The 22,897-nt window shown below is 41.3% G+C and overlaps 1 protein-coding gene and 1 long non-coding RNA gene across 5 annotated transcripts in view; one reads left to right on the top strand and one right to left on the bottom strand.

Moving 5' to 3' along the window:
- The window catches only part of LRIG3 (leucine rich repeats and immunoglobulin like domains 3), a 49,081-nt gene extending 38,708 nt beyond the window's left edge, over positions 1-10,373 (top strand). For all 4 annotated transcript variants that reach the window (XM_038549842.1, XM_038549843.1, XM_038549841.1 and 1 more), the window contains exons 13-19: positions 330-650; positions 1,856-2,137; positions 3,286-3,738; positions 4,501-4,659; positions 6,298-6,441; positions 6,534-6,809; positions 8,032-10,373. In XM_038549842.1, the coding sequence (XP_038405770.1) occupies positions 330-650; positions 1,856-2,137; positions 3,286-3,738; positions 4,501-4,659; positions 6,298-6,441; positions 6,534-6,809; positions 8,032-8,276 (1,880 nt within the window). In that variant the 3' untranslated portion in view covers positions 8,277-10,373. The remainder of the gene's footprint in view (positions 1-329; positions 651-1,855; positions 2,138-3,285; positions 3,739-4,500; positions 4,660-6,297; positions 6,442-6,533; positions 6,810-8,031) is intronic.
- LOC119873580 overlaps positions 1-22,897 on the bottom strand; it is a 61,229-nt gene that overhangs the window by 3,848 nt on the left and 34,484 nt on the right. Inside the window, exon 2 of the long non-coding RNA XR_005365315.1 lies at positions 21,902-22,035. This is a non-coding gene — a long non-coding RNA (uncharacterized LOC119873580). The remainder of the gene's footprint in view (positions 1-21,901; positions 22,036-22,897) is intronic.

The following is a 22,897-nucleotide window of genomic DNA, read 5'->3' as shown; positions in this document are numbered from 1 at the left end:
TATATATATATATATATATATATATATATATATATATATCTTAAAGCCTAAGGAGCCTAGGATAAACTATATTCCAAAGAAAGAGTCTCCTCTCAGTTAATGACCGATAAATAGGTCTCAGTGTCTATTTGAAGTGAAGAAATTCGTGTATAAACGCTCTCCTGGGCTGTCCTTTCCACATGAGGACCGTTAGTCCCATCTGGGAAGCCTACACAAAGGGTCACACGCAAGCCGTCGTCTGTTTGGAGTTTCTTGGTATGAAAACCTGAGTGGCGTTTGGACTCTCAAGCCTTAAAATGGTTTTGTTTCCTCCTCTCCTTCTTAAACAGATGATTTTCCTAAACCCCAGATCACCGTTCAGCCAGAAACACAGTCGGCAATAAAAGGTTCCAATTTGAGTTTTATCTGCTCAGCCGCCAGCAGCAGTGACTCCCCAATGACTTTTGCTTGGAAAAAAGACAATGAACTACTGCACGATGCCGAAATGGAAAATTACGCACACCTGCGGGCGCAGGGCGGCGAGGTGATGGAGTACACCACCATTCTCCGGCTCCGCAACGTGGAATTTGCCAGCGAAGGGAAATATCAGTGTGTCATCTCCAATCACTTCGGTTCATCCTACTCTGTCAAAGCCAAGCTTACAGTAAATAGTATGTGACCTGACTTTTCCATTTGCATGTACAGACGCCTTTTAGATTTGGTTTTCTCTCTTTCTCTTCCTTCCACCGCTGTCTCCTGCTCATGGTTCCCCACCTAACCCTGCCTCTCTCTGCCTCTCAGTCCACAACGTTAAGATCCTTGGTACCTACGTGAGCACTTCCCGGGTGCAGGACCCCGTCTTGGTGGGTAGCACGGAGAGGAACCACACGTCATTTGTGTGGTCCACTCTTTGGGAGTTTGCAACGTGTTAGTCTGATGTGGGAGGCCATGAAGGGTGGCTTTGCAGCACCCCACCTTTAATTCAGAGATCTGGCTTTGGAGCCTGCCACTCCTGCTTACAGCTGAGTGACTCTTAGCAAGATGCTTAACCTCCCTGTGCCTCCATTTCCACATCTTTCAATTAGGAACAGCAGTACCTACCTCACGGAGGTATGATAATAATTGGTGTAAAGGACTTAGCCTGGAATACAGTGAATGCTGACTAAATGCACCAAGTATTAGCTGCCGTTAATAAAAATACATAATTGTTTGCTTTGTGTGACCCGAATACGTTTTTTTTTTTTGTTTTTTGTTTTTTTTAATGACAGGAACCTTACCACTTTATGATTTAATTATTTGTACCTTCCAGGGTAAAAGATTTTGGTGTATGATTCATTAATGCATTCATTCCACAAATGGCTGCGGAGGCCTGATGCATAGAACGATTTTGAGTTTAAAATTGTAGGACACAAAGAAAAAATAAATAAATAAATAATAAAATAAAATTGTAGGACACAACACGTATCTGAAGTCACAGAATGTTAGAGCCAGGAGGGACTTAAAAAAAAAAAAGATGATGATGATGATGATGATGATGATGATGAAATGAGTGGTCTGGGTACAAAGAGGTGAATTGATCTGCCCAAGATCTCCCAGATAATTACTGAGGAAACTAAAAAGTAAGTGGGAGAAAGTAGAAAGCTGTATAGTCTGTCCATCAGGTGACCCGTGTGTCAGCCTGACCTCATCCTTTCTGTACCTGTGTGTAATCTTGAGGGGATCTCTTCATCTCAACTTTAGATTCTTTGTCTTACAGTCAGAAATAACCTCTGCCTGACCTATGGCAGGGGCATTTGTGAGTATACGTTAAAAAAAAAACAGAATGAAAATCTTTAAAACTCTGTAGCACTAATACACACTCTTTATCTGATTTCAGTGCTCCCTTCCTTCACCAAGACCCCCATGGACCTCACCATCCGTGCCGGGGCCATGGCGCGCTTGGAGTGCGCTGCCCTGGGACATCCAGCCCCACAGATAGCCTGGCAGAAGGATGGGGGTACAGACTTCCCAGCCGCGAGGGAGAGACGCATGCATGTTATGCCTGAGGATGATGTGTTCTTTATTGTGGATGTGAAGATAGAGGACATTGGGGTTTACAGCTGCACAGCCCAGAACAGTGCGGGAAGCATTTCTGCTAATGCAACTCTGACTGTCCTGGGTAAGTGGCTATTGTCAGATTCCGTGATAAAAATTAAACACGCTAGCTCGGCCAAAGGCCTTAAGTGTCAGAAGTTGCGAGGGTGAGAGGTAATGCATAGGACACTGCCCTTCCCTGGAAAGAACAGACGGCTTCCCAGGAGCGCCTTACATCTGTGTGTGTGGCCGATGGGACAAGTCTATTCCTCTCTTTCAAGGGTCAGGGAAGAGTAAATGCTGTGTCGCTTCCCCGTTTTTGCAGGAATCACCTTCCTCTCCCCTACTCTCCCCATCGCATAGGCTCTACCCGCAGTCTCCACCCTATGAAACACGTATAAGAAGATAAGTCATGTGAGCACTTTGGGAAGGACCTATCCTCTCTTGTCTTGGTCTACTGTACCGTTCTGGAAACCAGAGTGTGTCTTTTACCTTTTGCCTAAACAGGAGCTTTTGAAAAAGGTGCACGTGTTCATCGTATACGTATCTTTGAGGGAGTTGAGCAAAGTAGCCTATGAACACCAAAGAATAGATGTACCTTCAGACTTTAGCATATAGGTTTGGACATCCAGCCCCAGAAAGTTCCCCCTTAAAAATTTAAACATTCTGACTTTTTTTCATTCATCGACCTACCCCCCTGCTTAAAATTATTTTTAGGCACTTTTTCCATTTCTAAGAGATACCTAGAATGTTTTGCATTGCCCCTCTCATTCCATCCCAAGGGTGGGAGAGACTTGGCAGCCCAGGTGGCTCAGCGGTTTAGCACTGCCTTCGGCCCAGGGTGTGATCCTGGGGTCCCGGGATCGAGTCCCACATCAGGCTCCCTGCATGGAGCCTGCTTCTCCCTCTGCCTGTGTCTCTGCCTCTCTCTGTCTCTCATGAATAAATAAAATGAATTAAAAAAAAAAAAAAAGACTGGGAGAGACTGAGATTGAAAAAAAATAGTAAACATTATCCTTAACAGGTGTTACAAGTGACAGCCAGGTAACAGAATGCAATCCCGATCGTGGTGTGTGTGTGTAGGCTCTCAAAGGAGCATACGCGTGAGGCCGTGGAAGGGTACGATGGGTACGAAGGGTTCCATTGGTGTGCACTCGGGGGGTGGGTCTTCGGACCTACCTGCCAAACCCAATCTCATGGAGGGGCTTAAAAGCACACCCCTTGTTATTTCAGAAACACCATCGTTTTTGCGGCCCCTGCTAGACCGAACCGTGACCAAGGGAGAAACTGCTGTCCTGCAGTGCATCGCTGGAGGCAGCCCCCCTCCCAGGTTGAACTGGACCAAGGACGACAGCCCCTTGGTGGTCACCGAAAGGCACTTCTTTGCAGCAGGCAATCAGCTGCTGATCATCGTGGACTCTGATGTCAGTGATGCCGGGAAATACACATGTGAAATGTCGAACACCCTGGGCACCGAGAGGGGCAACGTGCGCCTCAGCGTGATCCCCACCCCCACCTGCGACTCCCCTCAGATGACCGCCTCGTCACTGGACGATGACGGGTGGGCCACCGTGGGCGTCGTGATCATAGCGGTGGTGTGCTGCGTGGTGGGCACGTCGCTCGTGTGGGTGGTCATCATATACCACACAAGGCGGAGGAACGAAGATTGCAGCATCACCAACACAGGTGTGTAAACAGAAGCTTGGCCCCGGGGGGCCGTAGTCATGTGTGTCTGTGGTCCTGTGGTCATTTTCTTCCAGAATGTGTGTGTCTCTCACAGCCTGAGGCCGTGTCAGAAGGGTGACTCATTTGTTTCAAACGGCAGGAATATGGTCAGCTAAAAATAACACCCCGGCCCCTAATAAAGCTGGTGGTGTTTAAAGATTAATCCTTTTTGTTAAGCCCCCCGCAGAATGCCCTGCTGGCTGTGCGATCCGGTCCAAACACAGAGTCAAGCAGTCCCACTGCTTCACACGGGGGTGACCTACGAGGCCTCCCCCCCGTGTAGCTCTTGTCTCGTCATGGGTGTGCCCGTGTGCGTGTGCAGGCGTGCAGGGAGGATCCCGTTACTGTTGGGAGGGGCCGTGACTTGAGGAACATGTGTGAACTCCCACACCCATGCATCCTGAGTCCGAAACACGGCAGAAATCAAGCTTAATTGGGGAGCTTAGCTACTACCCCACTGAGACTCCCAGGCCTTTATGTTTTGGAACATCACTTTCAGAAATTCGGGAGGGGCATCCAGATAAAAGTAGAAAATTGGCCTGTGCTGCCCCCAGCAGCAGAGCCCCAGTCTTCCTCACCTGAGGACTGGACAACCGAGATGGGTTTTCAGGAGTAGACTTCTTTGGTCTGGACACAAACGGAGACCGTGTATGTACTGTCCATCGGGGAAGGTTGTAGGGCCGTGTCCAGTCATTCCTGGTTAACACTGCTGTCGGGTTACAGATGAGACCAACTTGCCGGCAGATATCCCGAGTTACTTGTCATCTCAGGGAACCTTAGCCGACAGGCAGGATGGCTACATCTCCTCAGAAAGCGGAAGCCACCACCAGTTTGTCACTTCTTCAGGAGGTGGATTTTTCTTACCGCAACATGACAGCAATGGTAAGTGTTTAAAATGAACCCTGGACCCCATGGTTGTCTTGAAACAATCTGATGGAAAGGCTCGGATACAGTATTAATTTTCACCAGAAATAGATACACTCCTAGATCTAGGGACTGACCCAAGATCACTGGCAAAGCTGAAATTAAATGTGGTTATGCCTTTCTCTTAAATACTAGAAAAATCTTTGTTTCTGATAATAAGAGAAGACAAGTAGGAAAATTAGAGCTTAATTTCTCAAAAAAAAAAAAAAAAAAAAGCCTAATTTCTCCATGCAGCATGATACTTTCTTTATGCTCGAAGTATTCCTTGGCACTAAAAGTCCTCCTTTCTTAAATGGCATTAACTGGTTTCACATATGGTCGTAAAACGTCAAAATGATTTAAGATTCTATTAGAGAAATCAGATTTTTGACTCTTGCTTTAAGAACTGCACGGTTTTAAGAATGCTCGTGGAGGAGCCATAATGCAGGCACACGGGCTTGGTCCAAGACCCCCTTCCGACACTTGCTCCCTGTGCATCCTGGGCAGTCATACACTATTTCCTTATTAGGTGGTTATGAAATTCAGTCAAATGATATCGGAAACCTGTATGGTGCTTGGCACACATCAAGGGCTCCCAAAGTAGAAACTGTTGACATTCTTTTCAAACATTTTACCGTCTTTTCCCACAAGCACTTATTGACTATCTGCTCTGCGGTGGATCCCGGAGTCAACGTGTTTTCGGACTCCTAGTGTAGGCAGTGGTGAGACCAGGAAAAGGCAACAAATGGTCACAAAGTGTTTGGCAAGGCAGGTGATAGAGGGTATACAGATGGAAGATTTGCACACACACACACACGGGGGGGTGTTCTGGTTGCAGCCTCCTTCAAATGTAGCAGGGTCTACTGAAGAGACATTTATGAAAGCTTAAAGCGACAGACCCGGAACATAATAATGCCGTGTCACTTGGATGCTGGGGCTGGCGATTGATCCTCTGGGAGCAGCTCTAGAGGCCACCAGCCCTGACTGAATCACGTCTTGCGCCTTCTTTTCTGAGACTGCCCAGTTCCCGCTTCCCAGGCACATGGCCCATCGAGGCCTCTCTCACCTGTGCTACATCTCTTGTCCTCGTGGCCACGACTAACCGGCACATCATTTCTGGGTTGTTTGGCTCAGATACTCACAATAGAGTGGGCGGGGCGGGGGGGGGTTGTTGTTTGGGCTGAGCTCAGCTTTGAGCTGAGCATTCAGAGATCATTTGTTGAATGCCACTTCCTGGTCCTGCTCATCTGTGACTTTCGGGAGGGAGGGGGCAGCGCTGATGGCCTCGTGTGTTTCAGGCCACGGCTGCTTTGGCTGCAGTGTGCACGTGCAGGTCAGTTCCTCTTGGATGCTCCTGGGCGCCAGCACCCAGGTGAACACATGTCGTAGAATGGTTAATCGCGTCCTCTTCTTGGAAGATGGCACAGATTTAGTCACTAATCTGTAGGCCTCAGTAAATGTTTTAAAACCCTAACATAAATTTCTCTAGTTTTTTTCTTTTGTATGCCATTCTATCCAAAATTTTTATCTATAAATATGGAAAATGCCCAAAGTGGAGAGAATGTTGACAGGTACTTGAATCAAATTCATTCAGTGACTACAATGTCTGTTTTGAAGGGACCTGCCACATTGACAATAGTAGTGAAGCCGATGTGGAAGTTGCCACGGATCCGTTCCTTTGTCCCTTTCTGGGGTCCTCAGGCCCTGTGTATTTGAAGGGGAATGTGTACAGCTCAGATCCATTTGAAGCCTATCATACAGGTATGTGATTCTCTTACCTGAGTTCTCTTCTGTTTCCTGGAGACTTCCAGAAGCACTAACTCCATCTCTGATACTGTCCTCAATTTTCAAAGGTTGTGGTCCTGACCTGAGAACAGCCTTGATGGACCACTGTGAGCCCAGTTACATAAAGAAAAAGGAGTGCTACCCATGTCCTTATCCTTCAGAGGACTCCTGCGAACAGAGTGTCAGTGATATAGGATGGCCTTCACATGTGAGGAAGTTACTCAACTCTACTTACTCTCAAAATGAAGGACCTGGAGTGAAAAGTTTGTGTCTAAACAAGTCCTCTTTAGATTTTAGTCCAAGTCCAGAGCCAGCATCAGTTACTTCAAATAATTCTTTCATGGGTAAGTTTATTAAATTATTAGACACCTTGACTCAGGCAGGACTCCTGTTCCAAGTTGCATGTGGGAGAGCAATGAGCCTCAAATGCCAAACTTGTTGAAAAATGTTTTTTTCTTTTTTTTTAAATCATGTTGTCATGACATCCTATGAGTTAGTATACGTGTTTCTAAAGGCAAAGTCAGACATGGAGGATTTTACTTGATTATGTATTTAATCCGTAACTAAGCCTTAGGAGCTTTCTGGTTAACTCTGTGTGTGGCATCATCTAGAGGACAAGTTTTGGGAGTGACTTAGGAGCTCCATTTGTCAGCCATGTGGAAAAAGTGGTTTTGGGCTACAGCAGCTTTTGGGGTGGAGTTGTATGCACTGCATGATTGTGGTTTGGGATGTCTGGTGGGTCACCCTTTGACTCTGGTCAAAGGGTGGACAGCGTCCCACCTGGCAACAACCGCCTGTCAGCCAGGCCGGACTGCTTTGGCAGAGGAGACCATCAGAGCCTCAAAGCCCAAGTCGATGGTGGTAGACTCTGGCTAGCGCCAAGACTCGTTTGTGGATTTCTTTTTGTCTAGTGCATGGGGACAAAGGGTGGAAGAACTGAGATCATCTTTTCACTAAATGGAGATATGGGAAAATGAACCACAAATTGTCTTGTTTTAATAATAAAAAAAAAGAATCTTAAAATATTTTACCCAATTTTGAGAAATTGTATGTTTTGTCACAGTATAATTGCTTACTCCTTTTTCAAAAAATGAAAATGACTTTTTTATGACTGTGACAAGAATTTGAGGCAGTTAAATAATATTTTGCCAGTAAAGAAGAAAGGGCAAGGCATCAGGATTATTTTGGAAGAAACTTTCTATACCCAGGTGCAGTTGATACCTGCTAACCCACAATCCAGATCTCCTTCATGGAGAATTGTAGACTGTCAAGTACTAAAGCCAGGGTTTGGAAGAACTTACACTGGGGAACCTCATTGCTCAATGATTACTATTACTGTAGAGGATGAAATGTGATAAAGAATGGGCATACGGTATTCATTACCCAGCTCCATATTGTAAGTTCTCTCTCCATAACTGGATGCACACACGCCCGATACCATAAATGACTTGTAGAAAACATTTACTCGTGTTCACGGGCTAAGATGCTCCTTCATTGGAAATGTGTTTTGATTTACATGCTAGCCAGTGGACCCATTCGCTCAAGGGCTTGCTTGCTTGCTTTCAGGAACATTTGGAAAGCCTCTGAAGAGAGCTCATCTGGATGCCTTTTCAAGCTTTGGACAGCCAGTGGATTGTCAGCCAAGAGCCTTTCACCTGAAAACTCGTTCTTCCCCAGACTTGGACTCTGAGTCAGAGGAATATGGGAAAGAAAGGACAGATTTTCAGCAAGAAAATCACACATGTACCTATAAACAGACCGTAGAAAACCACAGGACTCCAAATTTTCAGTCTTATGACTTGGACACATAGACAGAATGAGAGCAAAGAAGAGCTCTAACATACTACCTCAAGTGGACTTTTATTTAAAAGAGAGAATCCTATGTTTTTAAATGGAGTTATGAATTTTAAAAGGATAAAATGTCTTATTTATACAGATGGACCAAAATTACAAAAAGTTATAAAAATTTTATACTGGGAGTAACTTTCATATAAGAATACCTTTTTAAAACTATTTTAACTTTGTTTTATGCAAAAAAAAAAATCTTATGTAAATTAATGGTGTGAATCCATGACCTTTTTATGTATTTTTATAATGCCAGATTTCTTTTTATTGAAAATGAGTACTAAAGCATTTTAAATAATACCTGTCTTGTACCCTTTTTGAATAGAGTTCACTTAATTTTATTTTGCACATTGCATTTAATAAAATGTGTCATTGGGATCCCATGCCCCATCTATACAACTACAGTTTTTATTGTTTTTGACACATTTTAGGCTTAATAATTTCATATTATCATGTCTCAAATTGATGGAAATTAGGCTCAGCACATTAAAATATAAGCAAAAAGATGACCACTCTGCCTATCACACAAGGTTGAGGTAATACGGACTCTAATTGGATTAGTGTATGTGAAAGCACATTATAAATGTAAAAGAACTACAAAGATTTGAGGTACATTAATTTATTCCTAACTTTACAAATAAAAAAAAAAGATTTGTTGGTATAGTCTGCTCTAATGCAGTACAGCCACCATTGCTTAAATCACTGTTCAAGCCATGTTTCTTTAATTATAATAATGCCTTATGTGGTCTAATGCCCTGTGCTTTTCCAAATAGTTTCACATTCACCATCCCTTTAATTATAACAAGAGCGTGGTTTATTGCACATTTCTATAGTTAAAATGGCTATAACCAAGGTGGATTTTCATCCAGTGTTCCAGCTGAGAATGGGATGTTGATGGAATTCTTGGTTATTCTTACTGATTTTCTGCTGGATGAGCAGTTCTAATAGAAAAGCTACTTTTAAACTATTCTGCAACATTCCTTAAGAATTAAAATACTTTTCTAATTTGGTCAAACTGAGTATCAAATCTGTTACTTGAACGATTTAAAATACTTGTTTTAAACAGTACTTAGATAAAAACGGCATTACATGACTGGCGTGTACACACACAAAATGAATATAGTCATTTTAAAAATTAAGCGACATTGTCTTAAGTAATTGAAATAAACTTAAGCTTAACAATTCACATGATGAAACGGGATTGTTTTAAAACAAATTCTTGTTTTCATATGTAGTGTAAAGACAAATCCTCTTGCCCAGAAGTTAGATATGCGTGGGAAGAGTTAACATCACACATTAAGCTTCAAAATCTAACTTGATGAAGGTGTTAATTTATGCCATTGTCAGTTCTTTGAACTAAAGTGAAAGCAGATATTAGAAAAGCAAATTCTTCTCAGAGGATCTGTTGGGGGTGACTTTTCCTGCTTAATCAGTGTATAGCTTTGTTGTTTGTGAGCCAGAAACCTGGAACTCAGATTCAGTAAGATTTTCCTCCTTTAGTTTGGACACCAGAGGCCAGGAAGTGGATCCTTCCCTGGACCACCAGTAACTAACTGCAGAGAAGTGATTTTATATGCTTTGGCTTTATCCTATTGCCAGATTCTCAAAATCGTATTGTTAATCTGTCTTCATTATTGCCAGATGCCATGCAAGCATTGATAGAGATCTATTCAATGATTATCAACCTCTTATAAGGATTTAGTTTTTCCAGAGTTAGCCCCAAAGGGTTAAATCATTAACACTTGAAATTCAAAAAGTAGATTTACTCTACATTAATACGGTCTTTCCCTTTCACTCTGTGCTGAAACCTATGAATTACATATAATTTTGGCTGTAGGGAGAAGCAAGCAATTTCTCATTGACATTTGCAGGAAAAGAATATATAATATTGAGTCTCCATATTAAAATGAATCTAGTAGGTATTAAGATATCCTAAAATAATAGACTACAGAAAAAAATAGATGTAAATATTAAATCATTTGGCTTATTTGAAAAGAAATGCTTAAAATTTTCAGTTTAATCTTTCTATACTTTCCAATAAAGACCAATTCATGTACAACATATCTTAATGTCGTAGATGTGATGTTCACCCAACTTCGACACTGTTTTTTCTTCATTACTAACGCTAATGATAACATCGTTACTATGTATAATCTTGGCTGATTTTTAAGATATTGGGAGATAAATATTCCTTACTTGTGGCCAACAACATTTTATGAAATACAATCCGTGGGACGTTAACAAACTTATTTTCCCAGTCTCCTTACAGAAAGAAACCAAAAATTATTTCTTAAAATATAGCCAATGGTACTATTATTTTTAAAAAAGGAAAGTGATTTGGTATTTGTACACACCTGAGGGGTTTTAGTCTTTTTGATTTAATGTGATAGGAAGTAATTCATAACCAATATTACAATAGATGTGCTTTGGTGGTATTTTTGAAAGAGAATGAGAACCAAATGTTACCGCAGAGTGCCTGTTCTGTGCCTCCCACTCTTGGAATCTGCAGTGGTTGGACTTGTGTAATAGGATAATTTAGAACTCACTATTTTTAAGACAGTATTCTATTAACACATTGAATAACTCAGTGTCCTGCCAAAAAAACTATTAGAGTCTTCAAAGAGGGGTACAGTTTCTTCACGAATTGAATAATTTCAATATTCTAGAAATATCCAGTTACCAGAACTTATCTTTTTCATGAGGCATTGCTTAAACAAATGTATAAAAAGTCTTGAAACAGTCTCAAGAGGTTTTAGATTTGTCCAAAAATGGCACAGAGGTACTTTAGTTGGGATTTTCTTTTAAGAGAGAAGAGGGTTCGCCAACATATATTTACTGAGTTATCCCAATATTTGGGGTCTTTGGTTCTATTTTTTTAATTTAAATTCAATCAATTAAAGTGTTATTGGTTTCACAGATAGAGGTCAGTGATTCTCCGATTTCGTCTTGCTTTATATCTTCTTCTTTTGCCCTACGATCCCGTTTTGTTTCTTAAATTCCACAGATGAGTGAGATCATATAATTGTCTTTCTCTGATTGATGTATTTTGCCTAGCATAGTACCCTCTAGTTGCATCCACATTGCAAATGGTAAGATTGCTCTTTTTGATGGCTGAGTAGTATTCCACTGTGTACATATGTATCACATCTTTATCTGTTCATCTGTTGATGCACATCTGGGCTCTTTCCACAATTTGGCTATTGTAGACATTGCTGCTATAAACAATGGGGTGCAGGTGCCCCTTCGGATCACCACATTTGTACCTTTGCAGTGAATCCCTAGTAGTGCAATTGCTGGGTCATAGAGGGTAGCTCTATTTTCAGCTTTTTGAGGAAGCTCCATACCATTTCCCAGAGTGACTGCACCAGCTTGCATCCCCACCAACAGTGCAAGAGGGTTCCCCCTTCCTGCATCCTTACCAACATCTGTTGTTTCCTGACTTGGTAATTGTAACCATTCTGATTGGTGTGGGGTGGTATCTCATTGGGGTTTTGATTTGTATTTCCCTGATGCCGAGTGACATTGAGCATTTTCTCTTGTGTCTGCTGGCCATTTGTATGTCTTCTTTGGAGAAATGTCTGTTCACATCTTCAGGCCATTTTTTTTTTTTTTTTTGAGAAACCTGGTAGTGATGAGTGTCTTTTAATATAGATGTTTGATTTTACTTGAGATATATTATCAAGATAAAACTCCCTTGAAAATCTATATTATAGGTTGAAATGTATACAACTCAAATTCTCACTAGTATAAGAATTGTAATTTCTTATTCCTACTGTATTTAGTGTCAAGAGTCTGAATTCTATATCCTCCCATGTGGTTACTGATATTCATGAATACAGAAATTATAACCAGCATTCACATGTAGCTTTTTATTAGAATTATATTTTTTAATTAAAGAATTTTTGAGATACATTTTAAGGAATAAGGCAAAGCAATTCATAACTATTACAATTTCACTCTTGGATGTAATTTTCTCATATCTTTATTGAGTTTCATGGTTGATTTTGGCTTTTAACAAGTTTAACTTTTTTTTAAATCCTGTTTGAACATAACACCTAATGCTTTCATGAGATTATTGCCATTGTTTGGGTAGTTACTTTGATGTCTCTGCATATGGCTTTATTTTGATCTACAGCTCAGAGTTGAAATTTGATAACACACTAGCAGTTATCACACATTTCATATATGCTTAGTTGTATATTTTGAATAGGTGATATAGAAAGGAGTAAAATGATCTTTGTCCTAATCATCAGTGGGACAGGAAGCAGGTTCATAAATATTTATAATACACTGTGTTAAATGCTATAACTTAGTAGGGTCCCTGTAACTGACACTAATTTTGTCTCTAATTCTAATTGAACTCCCTAAAAGTGTTACATGCAGTTCACATATCCTAGAAGAAGTTGATTATCTGGGTTTTTCCACCTGTATCCCAGAACAATTGTGCTTCCGATACTCCCGTCCATGTTTAATTATCAATAATCACCACTCCTGTAAATTTGGCACCTGAAATGTCCTCAAGATTATTTATGCCTTCCTTCTTAGCCCATTGCTACTGCCAGGTTCAGACCCTGACCTGTCTCTTAAATCAGTGTCTTGTCCTTTGTCTCTCTCTTAGCCAATTCATTGTTTCAGAGAATTATTTTTCTAAAATAGATCTGAATTGGCCACTTTCCTGTTTAAAAACCATTGATGGCTACACTTTAAGTCCCAGTTATGATGTATAAGACCTTTCACTCATTGATCCAGCCTACACTTCAAACCATACCCTCCATGTAACTGCCATTCCCCACTTTTCACAGTATGGTACAGTACCCCTCACCAGATCCTATGCACCTCTGTGGCTTTATGTTGATCTGTGTACAGCTCAATGTTGAAATTTGGCAACAACACACTTGTCCTTGTGTATATTATTTCATTTTTGTTTCAACGAGCATTTTTTTTTTTTTTTTTTTTTTTTTGGTATCTACTGTGCTAGGTCCTACCATAGACTCTTGGGCTATTAACAAATACTAAAATAAATATTCTTCAATATTCTTCCCCAAGGAAACTCCTAAACACATGACAAAATTATTACCCTGAAATGTTCGTTTTTCTTCTTTTGAATCCAGAACTTTTTTCAAAAGCAAACCTTTCCTTTTTGCCCCCCACATAGCAGAACTTTATATGAACCACCATGAGAATATCAGAGGGAAGCTGTTGGTTACAAAGCCAGCTGTGATGTCATTGTATGAAAAATACTAAGAACAGTTAACCTATATGTCAATGGGACATCTTCTAGGAAGAAATAAAGGAAGTCAAAAGATCTGTATTTTTTTTTTTAACACTCACCAGATGATGTGGTCTAGCAGTCAGTAGGAAAATCAATTCCTGTTCAGTTTATGAAAAGTAAACAGATGGCCAGGTGTGTCAACAGATTTTTTTTTTATTGGAGCTGTGCACACAGCTGCACATATTTCTCAGTCAGCTTGCATTTAGGTGTGTCTGTAGCCAGGTGACTTTTGCCCCACTGGAATGTGTGTAGAGGTGTAAAGTGCCGCTTTCAAGCCTGGAGCACGAAACCTTTACACACACCCTTCCATGTCCTTCTCCTGCAGCGACCTGGTTGATTAGAAAGCTATTGCCTAGAGCTGCTCTTGCCTTGACCTCGCTTGTAGAAGACACTGGGTCTCTGAATGGCTCTATGGAATATGGGCTTGCTACCAACCGAGAGTATTTGCTTTGAAGCCCAACTTAATATAAGTGAGGAAAAAAGTGTTGATTGCACTTGAACATTGTCTTTTGAGTGTACTTACAACAGCTTGTCCTGCCCTATCTTGAAATAGTAATTTTAATGTGAAGAACTGCCCAAGATTCTGATTGACATTGTTCTTCATTGATTTATAAAGCTCCCTTTTAAAAATAAACAGCTTGGCCTCAATGACCGGCCCTAACACAGATGCCAGAACCTGGGCTCCACTGTTGTGGCCGGCCTTAGGCCTTTGACCCCCACTAGCATTTACTGAATACCTTCTTGTACTAGTACATCCTGCAGCCGTTACAATTTCGTATTTCCATTTCACCTGTAGACACAGTTTTAAAGGAGACTTATTAGTCATCCAGATTTTTGCAACTGTGTTTCAAGATCAATTAATTCAAGATTAATTCCTAACAACACATGAGTACCTGCAATGTGATAGGCTCTTGGGATATCAAAAATGAGTAAGACATGGCCTGGATCACTGAAGAATTCTTCTCTTGAGGAAGTTTTACCCTGATAAAACGATGGTTTTCTTATGGCAAAATTCACAACTAAAGTATATGTTAATATAATCAATTAGTAGATGCGATTTGCCTTTCTCAGGACACCACGGGTTATAAGCTGATCACTACCAGGAAAAAAAAGTGCTGTGGCCCACACAGCATTGCTCCTTTGAGTGGCCTTATAATTTACATATTACGTGGATGCTAATAATAATAACAGGTGTATAGGAAAAGAGAAGCTATTGAAAGTATGCAAAATCTCATGATTAAAAGTTGAATTTAATGAGTAATGTTTAAGTTTATAGCTATGCATTTATAACTTTAAAAACTTTACTATTGACATTTTTTTTCATCTGAAACCTACCAGCTCTTCAGCTTTCCCATTCTTTTCCTCATTGAAACTTAAGTGATTGTTGAAATAATCATTTTCAGATGTTAGACATTGGGAATCACAAAGGCAACAATCCCTAAGAAAATAAAAATTAATGAGGTGAACCCTATAATAGCAGGCTATGGCTCAGGAAGAGGGGGCCAAATGGAGCCCAGCCATCTATCTGAGTCAGGGAGACAGAGCTGGAAGGCTAGGATATTACATAAGAGAGGACTACACAGAGAATGCCAGAGATCTGCAGAGGGTCCCCCTTGAGCCATTAGTTTGAACACCCATTAGCATGTGCAAGTGAGGCAACTACCCAAGGCCAGGAAAAGAAGAACCCGACTAAAGGGTTAGAAGAAACAGTTCCCGAAGTTCCCACAGGGCCAGTAGGTGGTCCAACTAACCAGAGTGGAAAACCTCATAATTCAGTGGGCATCACGTAGATCCTCGGGACATAGCCTCAGTAATGCGGCAAAACTAGCCCTAAGGACAGCTCTGGCCCCACCTAAAAGTATCAAGGCTCAAAAAGGATCAAGCTACTTCTAAGTAACTTATCTGTCTTTGAGAATAAAACTCAAGAATATCTACAGAAATACCAAAATGTCTTGCACTCAACAAGTCCAAATGCATAATATTTGATGTAGAATAAAAAAAAAAATCACCACGCATGTAAAGCAGCAGGAAAATGTGACTTGTATGATGGAGAGAGATATCCACAGCTAAAATCATACCTAAAAATGACACAGATAATAGAACTAGAAGACAGAATGTTTAAAAATTTATTATAACTATATCCCATATATAAATAACATATTTTTCTTGTTACAAAAGAACAGACTGTATTTACAAACTCAACGAATGCAATGGAATGAGGGTTTGGTTCTCCTAGGAGGGTCAGAGAAGATTTAATAAAGGAGGGAATATTTGAGCTAAGTCTTAGGAGATGAGTAAGAAGTGGAGAAAGAGGGAAAGGAAATTTCAGGCTCTGGAAACAGTAACCGTTACCAAAGAGAGGTAAAGGTATGGGAATCTGTTAAAGAAAATGCGATTTATGCGGGGCTAACCAGATACAGCTGGAGAGAGAAGGCGCCACCTTTCCATCTTAATCTCTTTGCCCCCAATTTATAAATATGGTTATATGAGTCCTATAAAGCAACATTCCTCTTCCCTCAGCCTCACCTCTAGATTATCATCTCTCCTATTTATCTCAAACTTCTCAAAAGCACAATTCCTCTTCAATCTGAGAGATGGGAATTTGCTCAAATTCAGTTGAAATAGCTTTTCCCAAGATCACCGACGGAGATCACCAATACTCCAGACTTCCAAATTCCCTCATGGGCTTAGGTCCCCATTTGACTGAACCAACACATTGTTTCATAATCGTTACTTTCCGAATCTCTGCATTCTTCTCATTCTGCTCCTGTCCTGCCAATCTTTTTTTTTTTTTTTTTTCTTGGTCTCCTCAATGAATATGTCTTCCACGCCCCACTCCTTACAAAGCAGTGTTGCTCAGCAGTAAGCTGATGGGAGTGTCTAAGGTGAATCTATTCTGCACCAGCTAATTTGCTACTTGCTTTGTGTATCTCCTCCAGTCCTGTCATTTTTTCCATTTTTCTGTGTGATTTTAAAAGTATGATTTCACTGATCTGAGGTATCTAAAGCAATCAAATTCATAGAAACAAAGTAGAATGATGGTTGCCAGGTTGCTAGGAGGAAGGGGAGCTGACAAGATGAAAAGGTTCTGGAGATCTGTTCCATAACAATGTGAATACACTTAACACTATTGAACTTACACTTAAAAGCGGTTAAAAGGCTAAATTGTGTTCTTTTTCCCACAATAAAAAGATGCATCTTTTATCATCAGAATGTGCCTCAAAGTTTTCCCCAACCTGATATATATATTTATTTGAGAGAAAGAGAGAGAATGAGAAGGAGCATGAGCAGAGGGAGAAGCAGGCCCCTTGCTCAACGTGGGGCTTGATCCCCAGACCCCAGGATCATGACCTGAGCTACCGACTAAGCTAACCGACTGAGTTACCCATGTGCCCCTGGTTTTGGTTTTTAATAGAGAAGTTCAACCATTATTATTTGAGGTTGCTAATATATTTGGAATTATTTTTACCATTTTATTTTATTCTGTTTCCTATTCTTTTTCTATGCTCTCTTCAGTTTTTTCCTCTCCTGACTTCAGGTAGATTGCTGACATTATTCTTGTTCACTTTTCTTTTCTCTTGCTAATTTGAAACGTATTGTTTGTATTTTTATTCTTTGGGAATTTCCTACTAAAATTTTAACATTCATTTCTCTCTCTCTTTCTCTCTTATTTTTCTTACACGAGGTAAAGCTTCTCTCTCCTCTTAATGACTTTTACACATTTTTCCTACACACTGAGTTCCTACTACTTCCTACCACTCCCTCTATCTACAGTGATGCTTCCAGAATTCTCTTCCACATGGTTTATAGATTGCCCAACATATTTTACCATTCCTTCAATCATTTTGTTTTGATGTTTGATTTCATTAATTTTGGTTCATTTTTCTCATCAATGAAATATATCCATTAAGAGTTCTGTAACTTTTTTAAAGATTTATTTATTTATTCATGAGAGACACAAAGAGAGAGAGACACAGGCAGAGGGAGAAGAAGGCTCCATGCAGGGAGCCCGACGTGGGACTCCATCCCAGGACTCCGGGATCACGACCTGAGCCAAAGGCAGAAGCTCAACTGCTGAGCCACCCAGTTGCCCCTTCTTTAACTTCTTGAATGGTACATTTTCATGGCCTCTATGAGTCTAAAAACACCTTCATCTTGTCCTCACTCTTAAATTATGGTTTATCTTGGTATAAAGTGTCAAATTGATGGTAGTTTTCTCTTGGCATTTCAGAGATAGTATTCCATTGTCTCCCAGAATCATTTGTTGAAATCAATTCTAATTGTCATTCTTTTGCTGCCAATCCATCTTTTCTCTCACAGCTTTTGAGACTTTTTACTTTATCTTTTATGCTTTTCAATTTCACCGTGATGGGTGTAGATGTGGGTTTCTTTTTATTTACCATACCTGAAACTAAGGATGTACTTTTAATATGAAAACTCATGTCCTCAAGGCTGGAAATTTATTTTCTAGAAAACTGCTTATATGTCTTCTAGTTTGTTTTTGAATTCTCAAATCCTTTAAGATGTAATTTGGAACCTCAAATTATCTTTTACATTTTTCATTTACTCTCCTGTGTTTGTTCTAGGCAAATGCTCAGTAGTGTCTGAATTCTCTAATTCTTTGCATTCTAGAAGGTCCTCTTTGTTTAAAATCAAGGACTCTCTCTATATATACATGATTGCTAGTTGTATCTCTTTTTAACCACTTCTTCTTGATTTATATCTGCTGTTTGGCATTTCACAATTTTTTCCCCTGGGTCTTACTTTTTGTGTCTCCAAGAATCTTAAACAAAAGGATTTCAAAATCACATATAGATTGTTCCATTATTTTTATTTCTTTAAGCCTGACACAGTCTCCTACTCATCGATATTATTGACTGTCTCTTTTAGTGTTAGTTTTAGTTATATGCTTTGGAATTTTTGTTTGCAGGCTTATAATTTTTCTTTGCTCCCTTTAGGACCACTTTTTTCTCTATAGTGTTTTTTTATGATTGCTTTGGGGGCGCTGCTGGACCCTACTCCAGACACTGGGTTTATAGTAGAAGCTATGGATGATATGCGGCCCTCAGCAAATTCAGTTATGGGAGTTGGCTGGCGGCTTGGTTCAAGCCCAGTCTATCTCCTTGAAGCACCGCAAGTGTATAGATTGACAAACACCTTTGCCCCGGTCAGTAGCCACTGCTTTTTCCTTTGTACTCCACAGGTGGAGAGCCTTGCCTCAGTGTCCAGTTTCATGCAGTGAGCCTGGCTTCATTCCCCTGTGACACCTGAGAAACTTTTGGCTCTTGGTCAAACTTCCGGTTCTATCTGCCAGTTTTCTGACTTAGAGCTTAATAGAACTGTGGCTTTAGCCTCTGTAATTGTTGTGTGCTGTGTGTGTGTGTGTGTGTGTGTGTGTGTGTGTATCTCACGCACATACAACCATACATACATACATAGATGTTATATTTGCTAGGTAAAGATTGAAACAAGAAATCCAAATGTCATCCCGACCAAAAAGAGGTCTTCTGATTGATGTTAGAAGTAACTATCCTAGAGAAACTGAGGAAGACACCAGAGTTCCAACTTTTGTGATTAGATAGATTGTAGTACCATTAACTGAGCTGCAGAACGTGACAAGTTTGGAAGAATGCAATGAATTTTATTTTTTACAATTTGAAGACCTTATTAGAAAACCCCATGGAGTTTGCAATGGGCAGTTAGAAAGAGAGTAGAAAGGTCCAGAGAGTGAACAGTGCTCCTCCTGAAGAGACGTGAACGCTCCGCATGCATGTTAGAGTCCTGAGAGGTAGGAGATGAAGAGTTTATAGTGAGATTAAATCAAAGAGCCAAAAGTGTAGGGGAAAAATAGGTAACGTGGGATTAGCAATGAAGCCTCAAAAGAGTTTTCAGAAGATAAAACAAAAACAAAGAGCAGAAATGAAATTTACAATGCAGAATTTGCCTAATATTCATTCATTCGGCAAACAGTCATTGAGGACTTTTCAGACGTCAAGCATTGTTCCACTTGCAGGCACTACAAGGACACACCAAATAAAAATAAAAGCGGCTGCCCTCATTGAACTTACTGTCAGGGACAGACAATAAGCAAAGAAAAAAAAATGAGTACAATACATGGTGTGTTGCATAGGGGCAAATGCTAAAAAGGAAAACAAAGCAAGGAAATGTGCTTAGCAGCAAGACAAAATAAAGGATCATTTGAGCTAAGTGCTGAAAAAAAAAAGTGAGGGATTCAGCATTGTTGCTCTCTGGGAGCACTCCACAGGGAGAGGGAAAGTGCAAGTGCAAAGGTGTCAAAGCAGGAGCATGTAGCAGGAGGGAGGTGGTCACAGGAGGAAAGGGCCCAGATAACACCAGAGAGGTAACACAGCTCAGACTGGGGGCCTTAGGAGTCATTGCAAGACTTTGCCCTTTTCCCAAAGGAGGAGGCACAGACTTTGAAGGGTTTTTATCAGAGGAAAGACTTACATGTTAACAGGTCTATCTGGTATCTACGTTGATAATAAAGAGGGCAAGAGATTATTATGTGACTATTTTAAAAATCCAGGCGAGATGACCTTTGGACTAGAGTTGCAGCTATGAAGGAAGAGAGGGTTATTATGTACTTTGAATTTAGAGTCAACAGGATTTGCTGATGTGTTGCATGTGGGGTACAAGAAAAAGCAAAGTCAAGAATGACCATACGTTTTAGTGTGAGCAACCTGAAGAATGGAGGTGTCTAACCTCAGGGAAGACCCGAGGAAGGTCAGCTTAGAAGAGACTGTCAGCTCAGTTTGGGACAGTTGCATAAATACTGAGTGACATAACAGTGGGAACGTCAAGCTGGCAGATAAATATATGAGTCTGGGAAGAATTTATAAAATCAGGAGTCATTAGCATAGAGATGGTTTTTAAAGAGTCCACGTCAACGTTCTGGGACACAGATTCTGTTACTATGTGTATCAACCTGACTCTGGGTCCTAGCATACTGGCTAGCTGATGCCTCTCTTACTTGGCTTCTGGAATCCCACCCATCTCTCCACCTCCCACGAGTACCCTACATGCCAAGAGATTATTTCTAATCATCATTACTTTGTAAATAGAAGTCACATTATAACCACATCAGTGCTGTGACCCAGATGAGGCATGACTCAGGCACCCAGTTACCCAGCTGCAAATGGCCATCAGTATACAGTGGCTAAGGCATGCTAGGCACTCTGAGACCCGAGAACACAGAGACAGAGGCCCACACTTACCAAGGATGGCCATGACCCGTCCGTGTAGACATAGGCACAAGAACACAAGCACACTGTGGCCAGGATATACTATGACCAAAGCATATGGTGCCATGACAAAGGCATAGCACGTTGGAGGGGTTCTGTGGCCAATATGCTGGCACCGAGACATGTGGGGATCAAGAAGCACTGTGGCACAGGCCTGGTGTGACCAAGGTACATTCTGACCAAGGCGTGTCAAGTCTATGGAGTGTAACTGAAGCAAGTTGTGATCAAGGTACGTGGTGCCCAAGGAGCACTGTGACACAGGCACGCTCGGAACTAAGGATACCATAGCCCAGGCACATGGAGATCAAGGAACACCATGAGCTGCCCCAGCCCTACCACCAGTAGAGGCACCACCTCTGCTGACCAGCCAGGAGTTCTCTGAGGACAGTCGGAAGAGGCCCTTCCTACAGTTACTCTCAGCTGTGGTTGCCCCATAACCAAGCGCCTAGACCAACCTAAGGAACTGCTGCCTTTCATGATATAGCTTTACGGTCTCCTATCTCCTATCATCCTCGATCCCCGCCCTATGCCTCTTGCAAAAGCTGCATAATGGCAGTTTGTGAATCATTGCAAACTCGTATGCCCACAGAGGCCAGGCACATAATGTCATGTGTGCAGTGAACCAGATAGGATAGACTAGGAAGTGGCAGGGGTGTCGTGTCCATCAAGGATGCAAACATCTAAAATGAAATTGTCCAAGGTGCCCTGGGAGCCCCACCATTTGGGAACTCTTATGTAAACCGTTTGTACCCAGGAACCAATGCTGTAGTGAGTGAGTGTCTTGGGCATTCTCTCCATGATCCCTTTTGCTGATCCCTCCAGGATCCCTCAACTTGGACTTAACTTCAGTCCAGGTGTTTCTAAATGAGTCATATAGATTTATGTTTCTAATCCAGGAGGAGGGGGATCTAAGTGTAAAAAAGAGCTATTAGAGCTAACTACTTTATTTATAAATGAAGGCTGACAGGGGAAAACAGTTGGAAGGTGTTTCTAGGTTTCTTGATCCACCCCCCACCCCACCTCCCACCTCGTGCCTCGAGGGGAAAATGCAGCTCACCTTTTAGGGCCAGGTGTTCTTTACCGTTATGTGATGGGGCCTGGCAGGGAGAAGTTAAGCTCGATGAACTTTTTCACAAAGTAGTAAAAGTTTACACTGGTTTTTGCTCACATCTGTAATCTTAAACATGTTGCCTAAAAACAAAACAAAAGGAAAACACCGTATCTGTGTTCAGTTCTGTTTGCAAATCTCTCATGTCCACAGGACACTCAAGCAATTGGGTAGGTGGGGTGGGTCCAGGCTCACCCCCACCCTCATAGCACCTCGATCCTACAGATGCTAATATAAATCAATTAGGGGCTGACACAGCAATTGGCTGCCTGACAAATGTTCCATAATAATGCAGCTCAGGAGAATGTGGAATTTCTGAGGTGCTGGTTATAACGCTTTCAATACAGCTGTAAATTCCACGCCATGTCAGCACAGGTGGAAAGCGGAGTCGTAAATAAAATGTTTCCCCAATTCCTAAAGAGCTCCCTAGATCATTGGCCAAAGCGAGTTGTGATTTAATTTAGCCACTTAAACTTTCGGGGAGTAAAAACCAGACTTTCATCAAATTCAGACCAAAAACAGGGGTGGGTGGGGGTGGGTGGTAGGGAAGGGAGAGAATGTGTATGTAGAGAATAGAGGTAGAGGGAAGGAAGAAAGAGAAAGAACACTGGCAGCCAACCATTAACATGAGCAAGGGCCGCTCCGACTGAGGCAATTAGAGCTCTCATTATTTGGAAAATAGCAAAAGAAAAGACCATGGCTAGACATGTGCTCAGTTCCATGGGACTAATTAAAGGAGGCCTCCCCAAGCCCCCCACCCCCAGGACCACAGCATGTCATGCATGCAGTGACTTAAATTTTCCACTGTATTTTAATGGCTAATGATGGAAGCACTCATGATTCATGTGGCCTACCAGATGCTTCTTTCACCCGGAGAAGCCTCGTGGACCTCAGCCAATGACCTTATTGAGTGGGGGATGACAGGAGACCTGGAGTCTTCCTGAG

The sequence above is a fragment of the Canis lupus genome, chromosome 10, assembly GCF_011100685.1.
Source record: "Canis lupus familiaris isolate Mischka breed German Shepherd chromosome 10, alternate assembly UU_Cfam_GSD_1.0, whole genome shotgun sequence".
Classification (NCBI taxonomy): Eukaryota; Metazoa; Chordata; class Mammalia; order Carnivora; family Canidae; genus Canis; species Canis lupus.
This window is presented reverse-complemented; position numbering and strand designations above follow the sequence as displayed.